This window comes from Trachymyrmex cornetzi, unplaced genomic scaffold (assembly GCF_001594075.2).
Source record: "Trachymyrmex cornetzi isolate Tcor2-1 unplaced genomic scaffold, Tcor1.1 scaffold47, whole genome shotgun sequence".
Taxonomy (NCBI): domain Eukaryota; kingdom Metazoa; phylum Arthropoda; class Insecta; order Hymenoptera; family Formicidae; genus Trachymyrmex; species Trachymyrmex cornetzi.
The window spans coordinates 443,901-467,699 of NW_017299509.1; the positions used below are offsets into that span (position 1 = coordinate 443,901).

Below are 23,799 nucleotides of genomic sequence, written 5' to 3' on the forward strand. Positions count from 1 at the left end.
TCGCATAACGTGATAATGCTGGATAATTATTAATCCTCTTTATGTCGAATAGTTAATTCATAAAAAGATAATTACGTTTTTTATGTCAATAATAAGCGAGCTCATATATAAAGCTATATTCTCTCCTTCTCCTTCTATTAATATAACGGAATTAAACAGGCACGATCGGTATTTTCGTTCGTTGATTATTTCCGACGTCCACAATTTCTGAGGTTGTTGATCCGAGATGACGTCTTCAATTTCGAGTCGTGAGTCGTGCATTTGACAAATAACTCGTTTATAGCACAAAAATCAGCGAAACGCCATCCGCCTCAGTATTGTCGCAAATTTATCGGTTCACGCCGTTTAACGTATTCTTTGCGTTCTGTCGAAATCGCGAGACGCACGTGACTGTATCATATCGTACATGCATGGTGACGTTTAATAATCTTTAACGGAAACATGAATCCGACGCGAATGCGAGTGCCTTTTACACGTTTCTTTGTAGATTTTATATTATACGTTACTCAAATAAAATATGTACAAAGTTCTTGCTCTGAAAAGTAATTCGAGCGCATATCCAGAATTTTCTTCCATGAAGAGATTTTAAAACTCTTGCAACTTGAGGGAAACAATTTTCTCCATTCTTTCTTTCTATTCTTTGCTCCATTAGTTCTTGAAATATCAACTTGCAAAATAAGATAAACATTCCAGTTCGTGGACAGTTAGTGAATATGATCCGATTATTGGACGAAATGAGAAAAATTTTTAATATTAAGCATTTAATAAAATATATGACTTTAAAATAAATTCGTTGTTTATAAAAATTAAATAAAATAAGAAAAAAATTTATTTAGAGCCAGCAATATTAAAAATTGTATCGTTTCTCGTCCGATAACCGAATGATATCCATTAACCGGTACATTTACCTTACGCTAAGCAAAAAGGTTTCGTTTACAAAATGCCTCTTGGTCCATCGGATAAATCAGTCGAGTTGTTGCGGAGAAGAGAACCGGCCGTAACCCATCGACGCGGATCTAAAAATATCCGCGCCCGTAAAAGCATCGCCACTGCCCCAATCGCACCGACGAAAACAATACAAGATAAACGAAACGAAATGAATCGATTGTTGGCGAACGATAGCAGATTCGAAATATCCTCGGGAGATTGGTAGCACGAACACTTTTCTCCCAAGCGGGAGAATGATATACATATATGGGAAATCGCAAAATTTTTACGAGACCGGAGATTGCATCAGGGATGTTTCTTTATCATATCCGCGTGCGATATTTGTACCGCATTTTAAGCGCATTATACATACGATGTACGTTATTCGTAATATTTTTTTAACGTAAAATACGTTAAACAGTCGCGATAACGAAACGTGAAAAAGTGAGGAAACATGTATTTTAGTACTTACATGAGGAAACATGTATTTTAGTACTTACAATTCGTATTACTTGTATCTACATATTTTTAGAATTTGACAGCAGTCACTTTTCATTACAAGATGACGAGTCAAATAAATTTACTCGGAGGTCGGAAAACGTCACGAGAAATATATACGGTGCATACTTTTAACATGAGTCACTTAAACGTTCTTATCAAAGTGTGATACCAGATGTTTTTGAGCAACGTCACCGACTGACATGTGCGGTAATTACGTTCGAAAGAATTTCCTTAAATTCCGAGAAATCTAGATGACGGAAAAAATTCCAATCATTAAAGAAATAAGCGTTACGAGTTTCAAAGAGCTTTCAGTCAGCGATTCGTATAGCTATAGATTATTGTTAAAAATAAACGTTTGATGAAAATCGGGAAAATTCGACGCTCTCGATCGAGCAATTTTGTTAAATCGACGTTAAAATACGTTAATTGATTCGAGTCGATGTGGAAGACCGCAACGCGAACACGCGTATTGACAGCCGGGGAGTTTGGCTGCCAGTGACATTTTCCTTCTTCGGTTCACCTCACCAAAATATCAACCTTTATATCCATATGTGACGGTCCATCATGAATAAAAGCTTTTCATCTTCTTCTCTCCTTTTGTAGCCCAGTAGATGCGGAACGTGTTGGCTCGGCCAGTAGAAACGGACTGACAGTGCATACGCGATGATTTACCCTTCCGTCTATCCGTGACAATCCATAAGCGGGAATATTTGCTTGGATTAATCCTTTTACTGCCTTCATACGCGTACATACGAACAGCGGATATCGCAAATATCTCCAATTCATTCTCGTGTATGCATTCATCACGCTTATACTTCGCTGTCGCAAAATTATAGTATATTATGTTGTACCGGCAGCAACGAAATCTGCCATGACGAAATTTGATTGACGTTGTCATGCTGATGTCAGCGCTAACGCTTAAAAATTATTCATTACAACGGAATTACATCGTTTCGTTTGTATTCTAGATCCGATGTAATCCGTCGCTGGGAGATTTCCGCAGCCGCGACGGCTGAATTAAATTCGTTTCCGTTTTACTGATGATGAATAGAGGATTATAAATCCAGATTAAATCATCTAGAATTTCAACACTGAACAGTTCACAATCAGCGATCGAGACAGAATCGATAAATCAAATATGCTCGTATTCAATTTATTTTTTCATTTAAAGCGGTCTGCATTTTCCTCTCTCTCTCTCTCTCCTTCTCTCTCTCTCTAACTCTTAAATACGTTCATCAAGTAAATCACTTATCTTTATTAATTAACTTGTAACACTGCGGACTTACGTCATACGTCAACATCTATCAAATGTCAAACACGCTTCTCGTGTAAATTTTCATGATAATCTTTCCGTTCCAACAGCGTACGATTTACATAGCTCTAGATAATAGTAGAATCAAGTTTTCTCATTAACCTTTATTATACATGCGTCGCTTGATAGATTCGGTCGGATACGGTAGCGTGATAAACTACGATTATTATCATTCGCGTTTATCACGAAAAGGACAATTTTACTGAAGTATCTAAAAATATAACTAAATAGAAATACGAAAATAATTTGAATGGGCCAACAAAATAATTTATATAGGACAATCAAATCAGTTGCTAAAATGTCAAAACTTTTTGAGATTCCTCTGCAATTTCGATGGTCCAATATTGTTTTTAGATCTATATTTAATTTTTAAATACTTCAGCAAAATCGTTCTCTCCGTGTACGAATCGCAATAAAACTCAATAAACTATCTCTGACGTATGCGTATCATTTTAAATATATAACTTATTCGTTTTCTCTCTCTTCCTTTTTCTCTATTTTTATGCTTTTCTTTTCTGTGTAATTTTTATTTTCTATCACTTTGATTTATTTTTCTATATTATTCCTTCATTTTTTGTACTTATTTTTTCTTATATTATTATATTTCTTTTTTTTTATCATTTTGCTGTATGTATATTTTTAGAATACTTTCTCTAAAACGATGAGAAACGCTCTATCTATGTATCTCTCCCTCTCTCGATAAATTTTCTATTCGCACGAAAATCAATTACGTGTGTCTAAAAGATTGCAATCTCGGATCGCACACGGAATTACCTCTTAATAGCTTTGCGGGGAAATATACGGTAGAGTTTCGTAGCCAGAATCTGAATGTCGACCGAAATTTTTCAACGCGCTCCACTTTTGCTCCAACCTGCGCCAAATGTTTGCCATGCCTGCCAAACGTCGCGTTAGATGCGAAACGGGTGCTTTACGGTACTTCTCTTTTACGTTTCAAGAGTCGCACGAAAACGAGCTTGTATTTTTACGGCTACTAACACTGCCATAAAATCTAACGCTCCGCATCTACGCGATTATATTTTATACGCTGTACTTTTATTCTAGTTATCAGCGGGAAGAACGTAAATTTCCACGCGCGAGCGTATGTCACGTTAAAACGTCGCGAAAATTAATTGTCACGCGGAATTTGCATAGAATAGCAAACTGTATAAATTCTAGAATTCTTATAGATTTACGTCATCCTTAAAAGAAGACGGAAATTCAAGAAGCGCAGAAGGTTCTTAAAAAATATTCCCAAGCATTTTTAGCTTACGTAACTTAATGTTACGCGCTTAAAAATTCGCAATAATTAATAGCGCCACAGCGCATGCATGTAAAAAGGAGAAAAGTTTATACATACGCGATACGGAGTTTTGTAGTTAACTACTGGGGCTTTGAATTACGCAGTCCCTCCCAAGGGATATTAACTTTTACAGTTAACTCGCCCTTTTTTTTCACTTTCAAGTTTAACGAGTTTCAGAACTACATTCCTGAAATTCATACGTTTCCTCGAATCGAGTGGGTAGGCGATAAAAGTTGAGCTTACGTTCCCTTCGTAGTCCCTATCAAGGCAAAAAGAGGATTCTTAAAAAACGCACAAACGCGTCTTGTGTTTGCTCTCATTTTGCCTACAAGTAAGATTCGCGTTAGCTCGTCGCTATTCCACGGTATTTTGCAGCTGCTAATTGGAAGCTGTTGAGAATCCACGATCGTGTTTTACGCAAACCGCAGTCTTCCCATCGACCGGGTTCAACAGCCATGAAAATAACTTAGCTTGCCAGAGTCAACGCGTGACATTATTTCTCTGATACTTGAAGACTCTCTCCGCCTCATTACCGGAGTTTGAAATAATGCGCAGCGATACCTCCTTGTGATTTTTTGCTTACGTTTTTTTTATTAGCAATTTAAAAAGAAAAAAAATATCTCACGGATAATATGTAGGAAAACGTAATTGGAAAACGTAGAATCAAAACGTTCTGACAAAAAGATAATTCGACCAGGGAATCCCCATTATTTCCATCAACGATATTATAACATATATATTGTTCTAACATATCTATTGTTTGTACCTTAGCGATTCAAATCCTTACAATTCCATCATTACGACTGTGCAGTGAAAAAAAATATAGTCAATTTTAATAAATATTTAGTTCAATACTGCCAACTAATTTACTTACAGTAAATAAATATTTGTTTCCAGTAAAAAAAGATTGTTAAATCAAATTAACATTTCTTGTATCAAACAAATATATCTTTATATTTAATAAATATTTAGTTGGCAGTATTCAACTAAATATTTATTAAAATTGACTATATTTTTTTTCAGTGTGGAAAGATTTCCGATGACAAACTTCTGCCGAGATATTTGGTTGTCTCGCAAATTGCGAATATTTGTACAATGACGGTTCTTTTCCTTTTCCCTCCTTTTCGGAATCTTTTCTTCGGAATATTACTATGCCTTTACCTTCCTATTCCTCCAATCTATAGATCCGTTTTCTTTGACTCAACTATTTGGAACTTAAAGTGAGATAGATATATGTTTGATATTTGGCGAAAGTAAGAAACCGAGTTTTAATGCAGTCTAGTGCAAGAATAAAAAACAGACTCTTGTTCTCCGTCGATTGCCAATTATATAAGATACTCGATTATAGGTGCTCGATTATTCGTAAAGGCAAAAGCTTGTTCAAATACTTCTTTCGTGAGCTCATCGCGACCTTTGCGTCAGATTCGTCTGAGGAGTTCGTCGAAAATTAATGAATCATTTGCTCAATTACGTTTTTACGTCTCATTCCGTAATCCTCCAGACTCGTGTACTATCAATTCGAGTTGTGGATCGAAACCCTTAATTAATGAAAATTCTCCAAGAGACCTCTCGGCGCTGTTATCCATTCCGTCATCTTTCTGCGTCTCCCAACGGCTCCCTCGTAGAGGAGAGCTTGCTTTTCCGCGTTTCGCCGAGGGATTCTCGCAGATGTTGTTCGACGGCATGCACGAAGGCCACGAAAAACGAGATGGCGACCGGTATTTTACACGGCGTTAGCACAAGGAGCGGAGCAACCGCTGCTCGAACACGTAGCCCAGGGTCAGCTTTGACGTCAGCGGAACACACGCTCGTACACACGCACGTGTGCACGCACGAACGCTCACTCGCTCGCTCGCTTGCACGCTCGTACGCACGCACGCACGTTCGTTGAGAACCGCGCCCGCAACATCCGACTCGCTCGTGCCGATTTGTTCGTTTTGTCTTGAAATTATCCTCACTGCCGCAAATTCCCCGGTCAATCTGGAAAGAATTTTTCCTCAACGAGAAATCGTGTCCTCGAGACATGAGCTCTGAAGTTAAAGATATAATGTGTTCTTGGAGAACTAAGATTCACGAGGGAAAAATCGAAATCTTATTCTTCAAACAATGGGAGTCTTGATAGAATTTTGATTGAATGTTTAACTAGACAATGGTGTACGAAAACTGGTCGAGAACGGTCAATGATCTCCTTCATTTTCAAGGAAAAATCGTCTACGAGTTGGCCAAGAGAGCTGTGATTTAAAGGGACAGCTTGGTGATCCTGGGATTCGTATAATATATATATATATACGTGTGATATACGCCGAAACCCCGTCGTATATCACCAACCGCGATTTGTCTTGTCGATCTCCTTCCGGTATTTCTTTCCGAGAAAAAGAGACGCTCCGACAATATATTTCCCGTACGTTTAAGTTACGCGTATCGATTACGTGAACAGGTCAAAGGCGAACCCCAACGGAGATTCGGACATTCGCACGTCATCGCGTGGTTTGTGCGTGAACAAAAAATATGCGATACGACAAAGATTTTAGCCCCATGAGACTCACGTGAGGTAGAAATCTGTCTGAAATATATGTGGATAAAATAAAAACTTATAACTTAAGACATGGAAGACTATTAGTCTTTCATGCCTTAAGTTATAAGTTTTTATTTGTCTCACCCTACGTCCCTATGTCTAAAATAGACGTAAACGCGTACGTCTCGTTCTGTCATCAGGGCTTATAAGGACATACAAAAAAAAAACTTAAGCAATAAAATATAAACAGTAAGCGAATCGATCAATCGTAGCAGAAATCGTAAGACCGTAACGTGAACAAATTCAATACGTTAATTTCCTTACTGCTTAAGACTTACGTCTTAAGCTTTTCTATGTGCCAAGGTTTATGGCACATAGAAAAGTTTAAGACCAAAAGTTATGGCACACAAAGAAACTTAAGCAAATTGGTCAATTACAGTGGAAATCGATAACGTAAATAGTAACAAACCAATATGTTGATTTTCTTACTACTTACGTTTTTCTGCTTCAGCTTTTCAGTTATAAGAGTGGTATTATCTAATTTGTACAAATGTTATCACATTTGTACGACAAATTATTCAAGCCTGTTGATTGGCTATACGATAGAAAGATCCAAGAACCTCTCTGTCCTGCAGCCAATTGACACGCTTAAAAAATTGGTCGTTCGATAAATGCAATACTGTCTAGTCTAACTCTCGAGGTCGTCTCTGTTCGGTTCGAACTGATAACGTGATTCTTGTTGCCAAGATCTAATCCACAAAACGCATTTTCCGCATTCACAATCTACTTAGTTTCTTTATCATCTTCCCCTCTTTTCCAATCGTCTTGAAAAGATGGGTGGATGTTCACGCGTATTTTGCTTATGATACGCAAAAGTGAGCGACGCGCTCGAAAGGAAAATGCATTTAACGTGTCGCAATTTGCATTTGATTACACTGAGGATTTCGCAGTATTGTATGCGACGCGGCGTAAAAGAGTAATTCTGATCCGGTGCGTTAACTTTGCGATTAATAATTAATATGCATAGCGATAGTGACGATCGAAACTCAATAACATAAAAAAAAAATGAAATAATAATAGACTACAGATATTGTGATCGTACGTAAAACCTTTTTTTCTCAAGCGACAAAACACTTGACAATGTAACCGGTCGTCTAGATTGTCTCTGGTCGAGATGCTGGGTTTTCCTACAACCTTTGTCAGATACTATAATCTTTACGACGGCGCGAATTGTTTTCGTGCTTAGGTAAAGGCTCGTTCCCAGTTAGAGACTTTATAACAGAGTCTGGCCACAAGATGACAAACTTTTGATTGATCCATTGTTTTCAACTTCAATAAGTTAGAACTTAGAATCAGAGGGCATATATACAAAACTTATATATATATATATATCTCTCTTTCTCTTTTTGTTTTGGCAAATCGTGACCAGACTCTGTTACAGAATCTCCACTAAAACTGGTCGCGCCAATCGGCACTCAATCTCTAAATTCTTTGGAGTGTTTCTTACTCCAAAAAAATTTGAACCAGAAAAAGTCTTGAAAAAGAGTGAACTCAATTTTCAATCTTTAAGAATGAGATTTCATTCTTCAGAATAAGATTAATTCTAAAAGTTTTAGAGAATTTTATATAACAATACCAGATGTCACATTATTTATAATGACAGTTGAATATAATTTAGGACAAGTTTCTGGTTGATGGCAAGTTTTTACATTGGCTTATAAAACTTGGAATCAATTTCTGATTAATCAGAAATGTCCTCATTACTTTGAACGACCGCGCATTCCAAGGCAATGTTACATTAGGCATTCTTACACGAGCACACTGATTTATTCTACTTTTATAAAAAAAAAAAAAAGAAACCAGTATGCTTATCGATATGATCAGCTTCAGTGGAAACGAGCCTTTATATATCCGCTTTTTTATAGTTCTGACAAACACATCTCGTGATCCTAGAGCGAGATGTATTCATGTATGAAGTTACTAATCCGGAACATTTTATTTAACGGGAACAAGGTAAATCTCGACGTTAACTATTGACGCACCTACGTCAATAGTTCCTTGTAACTATATATATACACACATATCAGCTGCAATCTGGAGCTATTTACACGTAATGATCGTGCACTCCGGAATGAGTTTCGCATTGGTAGAAGCGCGGGCGTAGCAAGACAATGAATCGATAACGAATCCTTCGTTCAATTTGCAATTAGTCGATCATCCGGGCGATAAATAGACGAATTAAATTAATTACATCACGATTATATCTCCGTGTAACGACCGCAGTGCAGCAATGAATTCATTTACGTCAAATGACACACGCCGACGAATCTTTATTGCTACACAGATCGTCGTTGCTATCTTAATAACGTGCGAACGAACAGAAAGCATAACTGCGTTGATCGTCCGCAATAATTTATGAGCGGACACGCGTAGCGAAAATCCGGATTTTTCTTGGACGTTGGAAAGTGTTTCGCGATCCAGCACGCAGCGCGAACGAACGGATTGACGTACGTACACGTATGTTATCGCATCTCCGCGTAAATATGCGCTAATCAACGTCGTCGGGGCGGTTATCGATGCCTCGCGTCGGCGGCCGGGCAATTTTTCGGCGTCGCGCAAAAAGTGTAAGAGACCGTTACTGTTTCCTCGGTTTTCTTATTCAAACCGCAGATAACGTAACGCACGTCACGCCGACCATTTTTAGGAGCTGATTACCGTTTCGACCGATTACAGTGGTCAGTTTTATTTATGGAACAACCGCAGTCTCGTATAACACTATATTTACATAATGCGGAGAAGAGTACAGTTTTTTTTTTGTAAACAAGCTCCATGGATGCGTTTGTAACATTCGCATTAATCTTCCTGTTATAATAATCATTACGCATTCCCCTTTAGACAACTCTTCGGTTTTAATCAGTAATTTATCAGAAAAATACGTATAAACATGTATAAAGAATTCATATGAAGGACATGCTAATGTAACTTTGATTCCGCATTGACGCAAGATCGTATTATTTTAACTCATTGCAAATATGTATAGGTTCAATGAAACGCCAATCACAAATAGCACTGCGAGAGCGGAGATATCAAAATCGGACGGTCGCATTTAGCGTAAAATGCAAACTATGGGAGTACGGAGATCCGCGTAGCTCCGTGAATAATTTATTATTATATTTTCAGTTCCCCTGCCCTGTCAATTTTCACTTAGCGCGACGTGCTATCGATCTTTCCGTCCGGTCTTTCATATCACAGCGGAACTCAAAATAATCCGCCAACTAAATTTGACTGTCTGTTCCGAATCAGTTCGTTCATTCAGTTATATCGTCAAGGCTCCAAGTTAAGTTTAGCTAACTAAGTACGATCGTTTGATCAATCGCAGCTACGCAATATCCCATAAAGTTTCGAAGATGGTTCCGTTTTGAAATCAAATCGGCGTAAATATATTTTCACGGAATGAACGGTTTTGCTAAAAGATTTAAAAATTTAGCTAAATATAAGCCAATATGCATAGACGATTTTTACTACTCAAAACATTTAAAGTAAATGAACATTAATAGAAACAAATTCCCAAAAGTTGCAAATACAAATAAATAAACTAAGACAAAGGACTAGTGGAAATTGGCGCTGTAGTAATTGCACTATTATTACATAAATTCAATATTACAAACATATATAATAGTATTATATATACGAGTTTATATATGTTTGTAATATTGAACTTATGTAATAATAGCGCAATTACTACAGCGCCAATTCCTATTAGCCCTTTGTCTTAGGTTATTTATTTGCATTTAAAGTAAATCTCACTCTGTAGAATAAAATTTCACTTTTAAAATTGAAAATAAAATTCTTTTTCAAGACTGGCTCAATTTTCACTATTTAGATTAGACGGAGATTCTACTTCAAAGAATTTAAAGAATACAATTAAGATTGTCTTAAGTACAATCTTAAGATGTCATAACCTAATCACAGAACCATATTAGTATCTTAAGACTTAAGACTTAAATAGTATTAAAATAAAAATGGACTATAAATATCGGTGTATTTGAAAATAATTTTGGACTGTCAAAATTATTATATAAAATACTCAACATAATAAGCAATGTTGCGAAAAGTTTTGGCATTCCGGCAACCAGCTTAAGCGTCCTACATAATTATTTTAACAATTTTAACAAAATTCATTTTCAGATTTGTATCTAGTTAAATTTTAAGATAATTTAACAAAACCATTCTTTCCATACTGTTTCACGCAAACGTATATTTTAAAGGGGAAAAAAATATATTGAGAAATATATATATATATATATTTGTTTCAAAAACTTTGCACTAGTACCAGATATATTAGCATCGAACGCGAGCCTGATGTAGTTGCGTAACAGAAGGAAACTCAATTCCAGAAGCGACTCAAAAGCACGATGAAAAAGAACCGTTTGTCATCACCGCATCGTTCACCGAATTCCATTGACGTGAGGGTGGCGTTATATACATATACACGAGGTATTCAGTGAAAAGGAAACCAACCGCCGTGATGGACGTGTGGATGTTTCCACGTACGACACGATTCTTTTTCTCCCGTCCGCGACACACACGAAGGAATCTCTCTCGTCCTCTAATTCATCCAGCGAACCGAAGATGGTCTAAAATATAACTGATGTAATGTAACGAGATATCAGCCGCTGTATTACATTGTTCGCCCGCAATTGAAACGGTGTTAATTGCACCCGACATCCATCGGCATACGAACATCGGCTAGCCATTAAGCCAACCTGTTCCTCTCAATCACTCGCGACACGTGTACAAAGGAATCTCTCCCACTCCCGAATTCATTTCACGAACCAAAGATGGTCCAATGGATATAATGGATATTATGACAAAGCGAGGTATCGGCTGCTGCATTATACATTGTTCACTTGGCCCTCAATTGAAACGGTGTTAATTGCGCCCGGCATCCATCGACACACGAACACCGGCTGGCCATTAGCAGTATTTGCGTCGCGAAGAACACTTCATTCCTGCGTCACGTAATAATATATCTAATGGCATCGCGTGTTATCCAAGACGAGTTTCCTGCCCATCCTCAGTTTATGCCACGGCAATAAATGGAGCGCGTAAATGCCAAAAGCCGCGCGGTTAAAGGAGCCGCCTTACGGTTTACAGCCTCGATTTAACGCGGCAATAACACATTGAATCACAATGTAGCCATCGCAATCGATTTCTTTTATTCGTTTCTTTTTTTTTTTATGTATCGAGAAGCGTACAGCTGATTTAGGTTTGTAACTTTTTTGAAGCGTTTCTTTCTTAAAATAAGTCTAAATATATAAATATTAAATATATGTATATATATGTATGTAGTAAATATATAAATACAAATATACAACATATATGTATGCGCACGTTAAGTTGAACTTTGATGTCGCAAGTTCTTCTTTACTTCGTTCAATTATTTTTCATGCTCTAGATGACTTAATTCCGAGTTTGTAATCTTCAAAGTGCATTTCCAAGTAAATCCGAGCAATCAAATACCTCCATCAACGGGTACTTTGATGTTTCAGGCTCTCGCAGGTTTCTGCATTTCTGCATCGCCGTTTTCTCGGGTATTGCAATCCATTTCAATTACACCGTTCGACTTTCCACCGAACTCAGGTGCGTCAGAGCCACGCGGGCACGGACAAACAAGTGCGTCACACAATACAATTTTGTTTACTGCTTATTCATTCCGACGTAAATTCGTTATTACACATGCACATTTTTTTTTTTTTCGTATAAAAGAGAAAAAGGCCGGAATAAAGTGCAGCGAGATATACGGCATTATAAAGTGGCGTTTCTCGTTGTTTTAATCAACGTACAACGTGTATACGTTTGCATTAATACCTCACGCGCAAATACAATCTCGTCCTGTGTTATTCATTCCGTCGATGAATTCTATTATAATATATAGCATTTCCAATTTTCCGTAATGCGATATGCACACGTGCGTAGAAATGACAGAATTTCATGTATTATCATATTTTTGCATTATTGATACGGTCACTGTTTTACACATGAAAACACAGGACAGTTTTACATGCTGTAAATACTTTCCGAGAGTGAGTTCTACCATTATATTCTCGTTTATTTAATTCTATCCGGAACAGATACAATTAACAGTGATAACCAGGACTTTACAAAAGCAAGCAGCGTTTCAATCAAATAGTCCAAACGATTTTTTCGATTTTTATCAGACATTCCGACACGATCCTTTATAATTTAGTCGCAAATTATAAAGGATCGATAATGCGTTTATTAGTGCCCTAGGAGCAAGCCCTCTAAGAACAAACATAAAGCAAGGAAGCAAACTAATAACGACAAAATATAAATTAAAACATAAATTAAAAAGAATATATATACTGTAAGTATAGAAAAGTATTTTTAAAAAATATGAACAAAATATAAGATAAAAATAAGAATGAAAGAAACAGCAAATTACATGTTATATCCATACAATGAGGAAGAAAGAGAGAAAAGTAAGATGACACGTGAAATGTTTGTCGCGGTATTTCGGCCAATTCACAATTTTCATCCGATAAATGGGGTAATACGTGGGATTTACGATTTGTCGCGATGTCGGGCGATAAAAAGCGTCCGCGATTATTATACCCTCGCGTCCCTCGCGTCGCGAAGCAACGGCACGGTCGTTAAAAACCCACGATAATTTCCTCCCCGTGTAATAACGTGGAGAAAAATAATTGCGCCAGTGTACCAGCGCGGTGAAACACCGTTACGAGCGTCCTTCGCGAAAGCGTCGCGTGCGCGCAGCACGCGCGCGACTTCCCGCGAATGCAGTTACGCCTTATCTGTCGTGAATAAAATTACTGGCTATCGACAAATAATACCGGTGTGACTAATGTCCCGTAATTCACCAAGTCGATTCGATAAAGCGACTTTTCCCGTTTTATCGGAGACTGCGCGGTTCCTCTCACGTCGTTTTATGAGAACCGAACGATTTCACGTTCGCGCGAGTGTTATTACATATCGATAGAATTGAATCGATGCACTTATCGTTAGCCTTTAGAACTTATGTAATTATTCATTTATAATTATATTTATAATTTAATTAGGTAATTAATGTTACGTTACATTAATTACATTATTGTATTATATTTCTGTATTTAATTATATTTCATTTGAGTAATTTTCCATTTCAACGTTGCATTGTACGTACATTGATACGATTCTACTACAATCGAGAAAAGTCGTACGAATGAATGTGACTTTAAGAGAATGTCGTCGTATATCGCGTAGCAAAATTTGTTAATTGAAGCGACAATAACTGAAATTGGCCGAGTCAGCGCAATTTAGCGAATTGAAATAAATGAGAGAAATGAGATGTATAAGAGCGCGAGAATCAGTTTACGTTAATAAGATAACGTTTCTATTAATATATCTTTACGTATATAGCGCGTATCTCTGTAGTATTAATATAAAATATCGCGAGGCGATATTTATATACGTAACGAATTGTAAAAAAAAAAAAGAAGAGTAGCGGATGCGTTGCGCATGTTTTTCCTGTGATGTGTTCCGCGTAGGAAGTAGCAAGACAAAAGCGAAATACTTGAATGCCAAATTATCGGACGCATGGCCGACCTAAATAGCGGTCGCTCTCCTAAAAATATACGTTTCGCGTCATATGGTTTATCCGCAGAACATCCGGTTTAACGAACGTTTTCTTACCGTACAAAAGCTACATTAGTACGAAAATATTGCAACATGAACGTGTATATATGCACATTCGCGATTACACCGCGAAATTCCGACGCACGTAATAAACCTCATCGTTGTACTCCTGAAATTTCGCGGAATTAAATTTATCGAATACGTGACGTTGCATTCCGCCGAGCACGAAGCATCGCCTATACATACATGATAATAACGAGATGTGCATTTAAATAAGAATAATAATTCTAACGCAACAACATACATTTCTGTAACCCTCTGTGATGTCGTCCGACTGTATTCCGCTGAGAATAAAATGTTATTTCGCGTCACGAAGAAGGAACATTTTAATGACGTCCGTTGGAAAAGGTAAAATGAGGTTTTGTTGTTCGATAGCTTCAAGTACGTGCAGATAAGTAACGTTTAAAAATAATGAAATGTATATATAAAAACCACGCGAAAGGGAGGGAGATATAATAGAGATAAGAACAATCATAAATATTAATGAATTGCATATTGCTGTTGCGTGCTTTTTTTTAACAGTATAATCCAGTTCCATCGCAATTTTTAATATTTTATAAAGAATCGCGACGTATATATTTTTCATTTCGCGATTTTATCGGAACGTATTTGCTTCCGAAATAGCACGGAACTAGTACGGAAAGTCTGAGGAAGTAAGCCTTCTTTGTGGCTCAAAGAATAAACAATCTGTAAGTACAGCTCAATTACGGTTTAAATCCACCTAAATTTTTAACCTTAACTTTGTCGTGCGCAACATTGAAGCAGATTGACCGCCTCTTTATTGAGAAATATACACCGTTCACCTCTCTTTCCTCTCCATCGAATAGACACTAAATTCCAGTTAGTCCGATTAACACGATTCGGTTTGCCTGTGCTTTATTAATAAGCCCCCATGTCGGCAATGCTAACAGATCGGGATCTGGTTAATGAATATTACATTACACGCTATCAGCGTTCGCCAGGAACGGCAACATCGCGTCGTGCAAGTATAAAAATTCGTTTCATTAATTATTCAATAGTTAATCAGCCAAATATTATAAGGTGGGAGAAAAAAGAAACGGATAAATTTCCCAAAATATTCGTGGCCTCGTGTAATCATGCAAATTACTATAGAATATCGGGGACGTCTGCTTATTTTCACCGAGACTCCGATATTAGGAATTCCGCGCGATAGCATATTAATTGCGCTCTTGACGTGGATCTGAGGCTAATAAAAGCACTTCATTTACACAAATAGCATTTATAATTAATTTTAAACATGCCCACCGCCACTATGCGCATTCTATATATAGAGCGTTACTTTCGTTTCGACTTTCGTATGTCAATTTTAACGGGCATGGCGAAATTAACGTGCGAAACAAATGCGGACCGACCTTACGTTGAGTATTTTCGGCATTGATAAATTCGCATCTGGTATTATCTATTTGTTAATACCGTGCACGAGGAGAGAAAGAAAGAGTATCGAGTGATATCGAAATGATATTAATGGCACCCGATACCGAGAAGCAAAACGGTTCCGCGATATCGAGAGGCCAATCTTTTCGGCCGTTCGAGTGCGTCAGAAAAGTCACGGCTTTTTTATCGGCTTTTTTACTCGCTCGATTAACCATAGCTAGAATTGACAATCAGCGGACACGTGTTTTTCTTCCCCCTCTCTCTCTCTCTCTCCTGCCATTATTGTGTCGTTTCACACAAATTTCATGTAAGCCAAGACTGACGCACGGCTCGAACTAATCAAACATTGGCCCACATGAGTTATCGGCAAATTAACATAATTCAACGATTCTTCGCGATGACGAAGAAAAGAGATGGTCGCAAATTTCGCGCCACGTAACGTGTCGAATGTTCGTCACGCAAATATCGACGCATTTACGAACGATTAATTCAAGAATTTGACTCGATTAAATGATCGTGGAATGTTACCGAACGATCGCAAAGTTTTATCGATGACGAGCTAAACCGTCTTTATCATATCGTCAAGGTTCTTTTTTTTCTGTGACTATATCTATATGACATAAGTATTATCTCCCATCAATATTCTACCTGTTATCGTGACGTACGTACAGCACGTCATGATTACAACCCATATTATGCTAATATTAACACTATGTTATTTGTTTGTACGTTCAGTATCGGATTATTGCGATAATTGTCGCGTCTAATATACCTGAATATTAGTTCGTTCGAAAAAACGGCAGCTTGCGACTGTTGCAAAATTAAAATATATAAAGACAAAGGCTCCAAATAAAATTAATCATCACAATAAAAAAGCCCATGAAAGCCAACACTAAATGAAAATTGTATAAAAGAATATGATTAATTTCGACCCTTTGTTAGAGTCTTCTATAGTATAAAATTAGTAAATTAATACTAATTATTCTGCATACGTTAACACAGCGAAGATATTGTTGTAATATATATTCTTTAATACAATCATAGTTTATACATTTATGTTAGTTCCAGTGAGAAAATAAGGACAAAATTAATCATATTAAAGAATTTTAAAAGAATTTCAAAGTTGCTTTTCTGCTAAACGCAGCCATTGTTTCTACCAATGTGTTTCTAACAATAAGTGAGTGTAGAGAAAGACATATCCGAGCACAATAAAAAATTCTGAAAAAGTGAGTGTTAATTTCAAAGGGTCCTAATTTCTTTCACACAGGTGAAAGAAACACGCAGTCACGAAGACGTTCAAATGAGTAGTGTCATCGAAGGAATGTTCGAAGGAATGTAAGGTTTACGGGGAGGTTTCGCATGCACTGCCACTCTTTGCGCACATGCGAATAATTTCTGTTATCGCACCGCGAAAACAGAAGAAGAAACAGACACGGCGAACCGCGCAGAAATCTTTTTATGATGCTAATGCGTCAACGAGATAGTCCCAAGCGACCAAGAATGTCGGAAAATTTATTTAAAAAAAATCGTTTAGCTACATCATACGGGACGGGAGCACAGTCTTGAAGTCTTGAAGGGTAAATGCATCACCACGGGAATAGAATCAATCACGTCAATGAAGTGCATCAAGTACTCCACTCCGCGTTTTCAAGCGAGTTCTCCTACAAAGCGAAACGATAAATTGGATTTCGCGAAGTATGGGGTACAGCGGCGGTGCGGTGGTTCAGTAATCAGGCAATCGGCATCAAACATCGTGATTGCGCGCTGAAAGCTGAAGGCAACGAATTTAGCCGGTTTTTTTTTCTCCAACCAATATTTCTCTCTTCTTTTCTTTTTCTATCTTGCCTGCGCGCCGGAAAATTCGCAATTACGTAACATCACCCACCGGATGAGAGAAGGATGGATCCCATTGCTGTTCGTCGCACTTCGGTGCAGCTGCCACGATCGCCAATGTTCTTGGCCGTGTATCGCGATAGCGTGCCATAAATCGCCCCTGACGATGCAGATTGCATTCCGATACAACGCGAGTCATGGAGAGGAGCGGAGGGAGTGGAGGAACAGAGACTCGCGTAATCATCGTTACTCGAGATGACCGATCTCCGCTGTTTCGTACGTTACGTACGAACGTTCCCGAACTGCCGATAACGAGAAATCGTAGTCCACGCGAAGAACGACCAGCAACATGAAGCAATCGAGAATAATTCACTCTATGATGAGTTTCTATACTTTAACACAGCGAATTTGTTAACATTTCTTTCGAAATTCTTTGAAGTAAGTCTCATTCCAAGAATGGAATCTCTTTTCGACTACTCGAGAGTAAATCCTGTCGTCTAACTTTGTCTCTCAATAGGATAATTGTAGTCCGCGAAAGTAATAATTAATTAGAAATTTTAATTAATTATTATTTAAAAAATATTCTTTCTTTCTCTTCCACTTTTTTCTCTCTCTTCATTTCTCGTAATGAATGAAACGAATGAATGAGACGAATGATGAAACGAATTCTCTAAATTTTTTGGAGTAAATCTCATTCCAGAAGAATGAATTCACTCAAAAAAATTTAGAGTTAGTTTCCACCGTAACGAGAAATAAAAAAAAAGTGAAAGAAGAGAAAGAATATTTTTTATAAATAATAAATTAAATTTTCTAATTACATCGGTATATATACATTTATCTGAAATAGATTTGTCGATCATAAACTACAATAATCCTATTAAGAGATAAAGTTAGACAACAGGATTTACTCTCGAGTAGTTGCATACAATTGACGATTGAAATTGATGAATGGGTCAGTACTTCTATTGATAAATATTTATAAGTATAATAAATTTACGGAGATTAAATTTATTGGCGGAGAGATCAATGTTGAAAATGGGAGAAATGACGCGATCAAAATTGGTACGTGATTTTTTTCAAATTAAAATGGAAGTATAAAAAGCGGTAGCAGGTAAATTATTTTCGCGGGCTCGGCCTCTCAATCACGAAATCTCTGCGAAGTCGAAGTCACGTCGAAGTCACTGCGAATCACGATGATGAAATATGAAAACTTCGCCTTGCGAGTTTACATAACGAAAACTACGATAAACGCGTTCTTTACGCGAAAGGCAATCGGATTATGAGACGGAAAAGTGGATACGACATGACACGTGGAATTGTATACCAGCTAAATTTGTCATCTCCAAACTTGCCTGTTACTTCCAAAATAAACAGTTTAAACCGCTTGCGTCGTCCTTGGAGCTATCAGAGTTGTGTCAAGTCTTTCCGTAGCCGAGAAATAACTAAATTCTTTATACCAGTTTCTCGGTAGTTTTCTAATTACATCGCTATGCATTTATCTGAAATCGATTTGTCGATCGCGGACTACAATAATCCTATTGGGAGACAAAGTTAGACAACAGGATTTATTTTCGAGTAATTACAATCATATTATCGTTCGCAGATTACCATAGTAACCAGTAATCCGGATAATAATATAAATGGACAGATGAAAAGTCATCAAGCCTATACTGAAAGAAAAGATTGGTTGCTGCAACAAATTAGATGGTTAAATATGGCATAGCATTTTTAATTGGCTGTAGCAACCAATTTTTGGTTGCGTTAGCCAATCGAAATCTTATACTGACATTGCGGATAGGCTAATACAACCAACAATTGGCTGCAACATCCAAAAATTGGCTGTTGCAACCAATTAAAAATGCTATGCCATATTTTACCATCTAATTTGCTGCAGCAGCCAATCTTTTCTTTCAATGTACGTGCGGTAACGTAACAAGCTTGGAAGCGACCTAAGTCAAGAAAGATCTCGAACGGAATTTCAGGGCACTTGTCTTTAATGTCAATCACAGAATAAGGGCCATAAACAAAATTAAACAGTAGAACGTTAAGCAGTAAGCGAATTGATCAATCACAGTAGAGACCGTAAGATTATAACATAAGAAGTAGCAAATCTAACATGTTGATTTCCTTACTGCTTATATCTTACTAATTAAGTTTTTTTTACGTGCTATAGCCTCAAAGCTTAATTATATTATCATGGCCCGATTTTTCATCTTCTGGTTAATTTGTGATTTAAATTTAACTTTATTTGACTTGATGATAATGCAAAATTGTGTTCTTCTGAGCTAAGTTTAATTAGGGCTCAGACACAATGAAAGAAATAAGAAAAAGGAACAGGGAATAAAACACACAGGTAACAGATTTCAACTTATCAGAAATTATGCATTGATATACGGTTTCTAAAAGATTAAAGTCTATTATTTGTGTGTGTTATTGTCTGAACTCATTCCTTAATATTCCTTTCATTGCATCTGCCCTCACTAAATTAATAGTTTTGTACTTTAAGGTCTGATTTTGATTTGCTGGTTAACTTGCGATTAGGCTTAACCTGATAAAAATGGTATGTTTCTAACTGCGATTAATCATTAAATAAATGGTTTTATAGTGAATACCTTTCAAAATTACCACTACATAATTATCGGTTTAATGATTAACTATAACGAGAACAATTTTATTATTACTTTATCGTACTTTATTTTGATAAATTATAGATATTTTTTTTGTGCGGAATTTCATGGCGTTCAAGAAGTAAAATTTCAAAAGCTTTGTATCACGTGGGAATTCCACCGCAAGCGCGCGATAAAGCTACACGTTTACGTCACACTCACCGTTTTGGAGGATAAGCAAGCATCATTGAGATAGAGATGATGGGTTTCCCAACGTCTGAGGAATTTGCTGGACAGGATCTTCTTCACGAGGGTCCGGGTGTGATTCAGATAGCACACCTGTATGTCGCCTTCCTCGAGAGGCTTGAAACGAGGTCCGGCTGGTCCCGGACTCGGGCTCGCGCTCGACGAGCCGCTGGCTGATGAGCAACCAGCGCTTTGCCGCTCCAGATTCGGACATGATCTTGCAGCTGGCAGGCACCCAGACGCGTCCAGGCCCTCGGGCTTCAGCGAGTCCATGCCCGGGCTGCTGTCCTCACCGTAGGAGCTGCAGGTGTCAGCGGGCGGTGACTCCACGCTGGAACGCAAACTCGCGCCGGACGATAGCTGCGGCGAGCTAGTACTGGTGGTCTCTTGTCGCATGGTACCGCCGTTCACCGACAGGAAGTCGTAATAAGGCGCCGCGGAAGTAGTCAAGCCGACGGTGGACGCGGCTGCTGGGCTGGACGGTAAAGATGAACCCTCCTCAGTCTCGGTCTCCGGAGAGGCCTCCTCTTCATCCTCTTCGTCGTCATTTTCATCCTCGGGCTCGCTGAAGCCATTCTCCAGAGATGGTATATCGCTGACAGAGGCGGCAGCTACCTGAGGGCTCTCGTCGATCACGTCGATCTGCACCGACGGCGACGAGACGGTCGTCGCGGTGGTATTGCCACCATGCTGCCCCTCGTCTACACGAGGATTCCTTGATGAAGACGAAGACTCCGCTATCGATTCGCTCGCGGGTGAAGGAGACGTCGAGGAGGAACGTATCTCGCCGTTGTTCAAGTTTGCGGAATCGTTGGAACGAAGACGCAGCATGAGCTTGCGGCGCCAACTGCTGCCGTTGTTGTTCGACTTTTTCGGCGACGGCAGAGAACGCGTAATCTGATGGCTCTCATCCTGCAGCATAAACTGTTGGTCATTGGTATTGTTGCCGTTCAAAACGACCATTATGCCGCTAGGCGAAGTCAGAGCGTCCGCTCCGGGCGATAAGGGTTCAGGATCGAGGTAATCAGCACGGATACCCGGTAATGTGTCCGTGCTGCTACCGCCGGACATCGAGGCCTCCTGATCGATGTACCTGATGGAAGAGTTGGAGCCCTCGCTGGTCGCCTCGGAGCCGCGTCGGTTGCTCTCGCTCACGTTGGACGTTCTGGCGGTTGGCGATAGAATCGCATTGGTCAGCGAGGACTTGCTCTTCGACAGCGATGCGGTGGACATAACGCCACGCGACGATCGCGTGAAGGGACTTTGGAAGCAAAACATTGTGCGATTTGTAGGCAGACTCTTAGAAGTCTTCTAGAAGACTTATCCAATGTTCTAGTCAAGAAACTGAAGAATGGCAAAAACGCCCGCTCGAATGAATAGTCTACGTAGCGAGGTGTGCGTTGTCCTTGTTGTAATTCGTATCTTCTTGTTCTAGTCGCATCGACATGGAACACGCGCACGATGAACGTACCGCCGACGAGACCGGATAGAGGAATTTACGCGCTATCTGCTTTTCTGCCTGAACTTTCTCGCTTCTCTCTGACGCCCTCATAGACCGATAATCCCCGTCGCGCGCGTCTACAACGAGGGAGTTCCCCGTTCCTCCGCGTCGCGTGGCGACGTATCTTCTCCGATATCTATCAGCTGGGCTAATTGCCGCGTGTCAGAATGAAACATCGAATTCCACCGTCGAATTCACCGCACGCGCGTTTTTTCTTTCACTGGAGATTAAATCGTCTGATGGCTCGAAGGGTACGCACGCGAGAGATCATTTTAGCGTTTCGGGATTAGCATTGATCACCATTGCGAGAAGGGTGGATCAATTGGGACAAGCACTTCAACGAACCCCCGGGTATCTCGAGATTCGTTTGGAGAAACGTTTCGCCTCGACGTCGAGCTCAGTCGCTCGTTTTTTTGCGCGCACGTTGAAACGCGCCGCGACACATCGTCGAGGTCCGCACGCCGCGATAGACGCCGACGTACTGATTCCCACCTACGGCATCGGCGACAACACCTCGTGTGCCGGTGGCGATGTCAAAGCCACCGCGGTGCACCGTTCGGCGCAAGAGAAACGTGACCCACGCCCGTGGTCTATTTGACAATAGGACTACCCGCGGACTATGGTTCACCCTGGAGGAGATAGGATCTGCGAGGAAGGCAAATGATCCGGAGAAAGAAAAAGAGATGAGAGAGGAGGGGGGGGGGAGAGAGAGGACGGAGATGAGAAACGGGGAGAGAAAGAAAGAGAGGCAGGAACAGAGAGAGAGAGAGAAGGGGAAGATAGAGCAAGAAAGGGACGAGGAGAGAGCGCGCCAGGCGTGTGTTTCCGACGTGATACGTAAATGTCTGACACAACACCGAGGACAGGACAGGGACAGGTGGGGATAACCGACAGCAAGGCGAGGAGAGGGCGTCGCGGCGCACGGCGTCTCGTGGTCGATCGATGACTACTAGTCGCGAGTTCGCGCGGGATTATCGCACGCCCGTCGTCGATGTTTTGCCCTTCGCTTGTATCGTATCTCTCCGTCGCGTAATCTACGTGTATACACCGGATATCGGACTCTTCCGAAGTTTGAATCCTCAAAGTTGCTCGAGAAAATCTGTCCACAAATTGGCAAGAAACTGTCCCTCCCTCCTTTCGCCGGATGATTCTCGCGTACTCGATATGCTGAAGATACTTCTCCTTCGTTTCCTCTTCTTTCTTTTTAGTCTTTTACCCTTTGATTGCGCCAAGCAATCAAGACTCTAATCATAACGTAGCCATGAAATCCAAACGAAATTAGCAATTATTTCTGCGACAACATTCGCGTAATTATCGGCCTCTTTCCGGTCGACGCAAATAATCACGATTGGTGAACGCTGTCCTCTACTTTGCAAGATACTTCGTAACTTCCTACGTGTTACATCGTCGCACTGTCCTTTACTTCGCGCGAGAAAGATCGGAATAGGAGATTCTATTCGATCGAGTAGGATTGACCGAATAATCCTTCGTTTTTTCGCGCAAACAGACACATTGTACTGTCGATCGACGTCGACGAATTTATGGAACTAATCCCGTGACATGCGTTCGCCATGCCGATTAAAGCAGATCGTGTTTCGTGCGCAACGCGGATGGAGCGATTCCGCGATTAGATAGTACCGATGATGCTTATCGCAGCTGATTTCTTCGTCTTTACAGCTGTCGTGGATTAGTCCACCGTACGTACTGTAGAGAATATATTCCAGACCACCGTCTGCAAACCGCTCTTTCACCTCTCGGCGAATTCCTCTACGTAATTTACCGCCGCAGGCGACCGGAAGTTTTCTTCAATAATTTCGTGAACGTGTCCAGCGCAAATCCGAGAGGATTAAATTTCATTATTGCACTGTATTTAATTAACGTGTGTGTTCTCGTTATCTGTAATCATGGAACGAATAACATTCTACTGATCCGTGAAATATATATATATTT

General features: G+C 39.4%; 1 protein-coding gene across 1 annotated transcript in view; it reads right to left on the bottom strand.

Moving 5' to 3' along the window:
* Positions 1–22,510, bottom strand: part of LOC108765048 (C-Maf-inducing protein) — a 37,905-nt gene extending 15,395 nt beyond the window's left edge. Inside the window, exon 1 of the mRNA XM_018513542.1 lies at positions 20,325–22,510. Within this exon, the coding sequence (XP_018369044.1) occupies positions 20,325–21,626 (1,302 nt within the window). The 5' untranslated portion in view covers positions 21,627–22,510. The remainder of the gene's footprint in view (positions 1–20,324) is intronic.
* Positions 22,511–23,799: the final 1,289 nt, after the last annotated feature.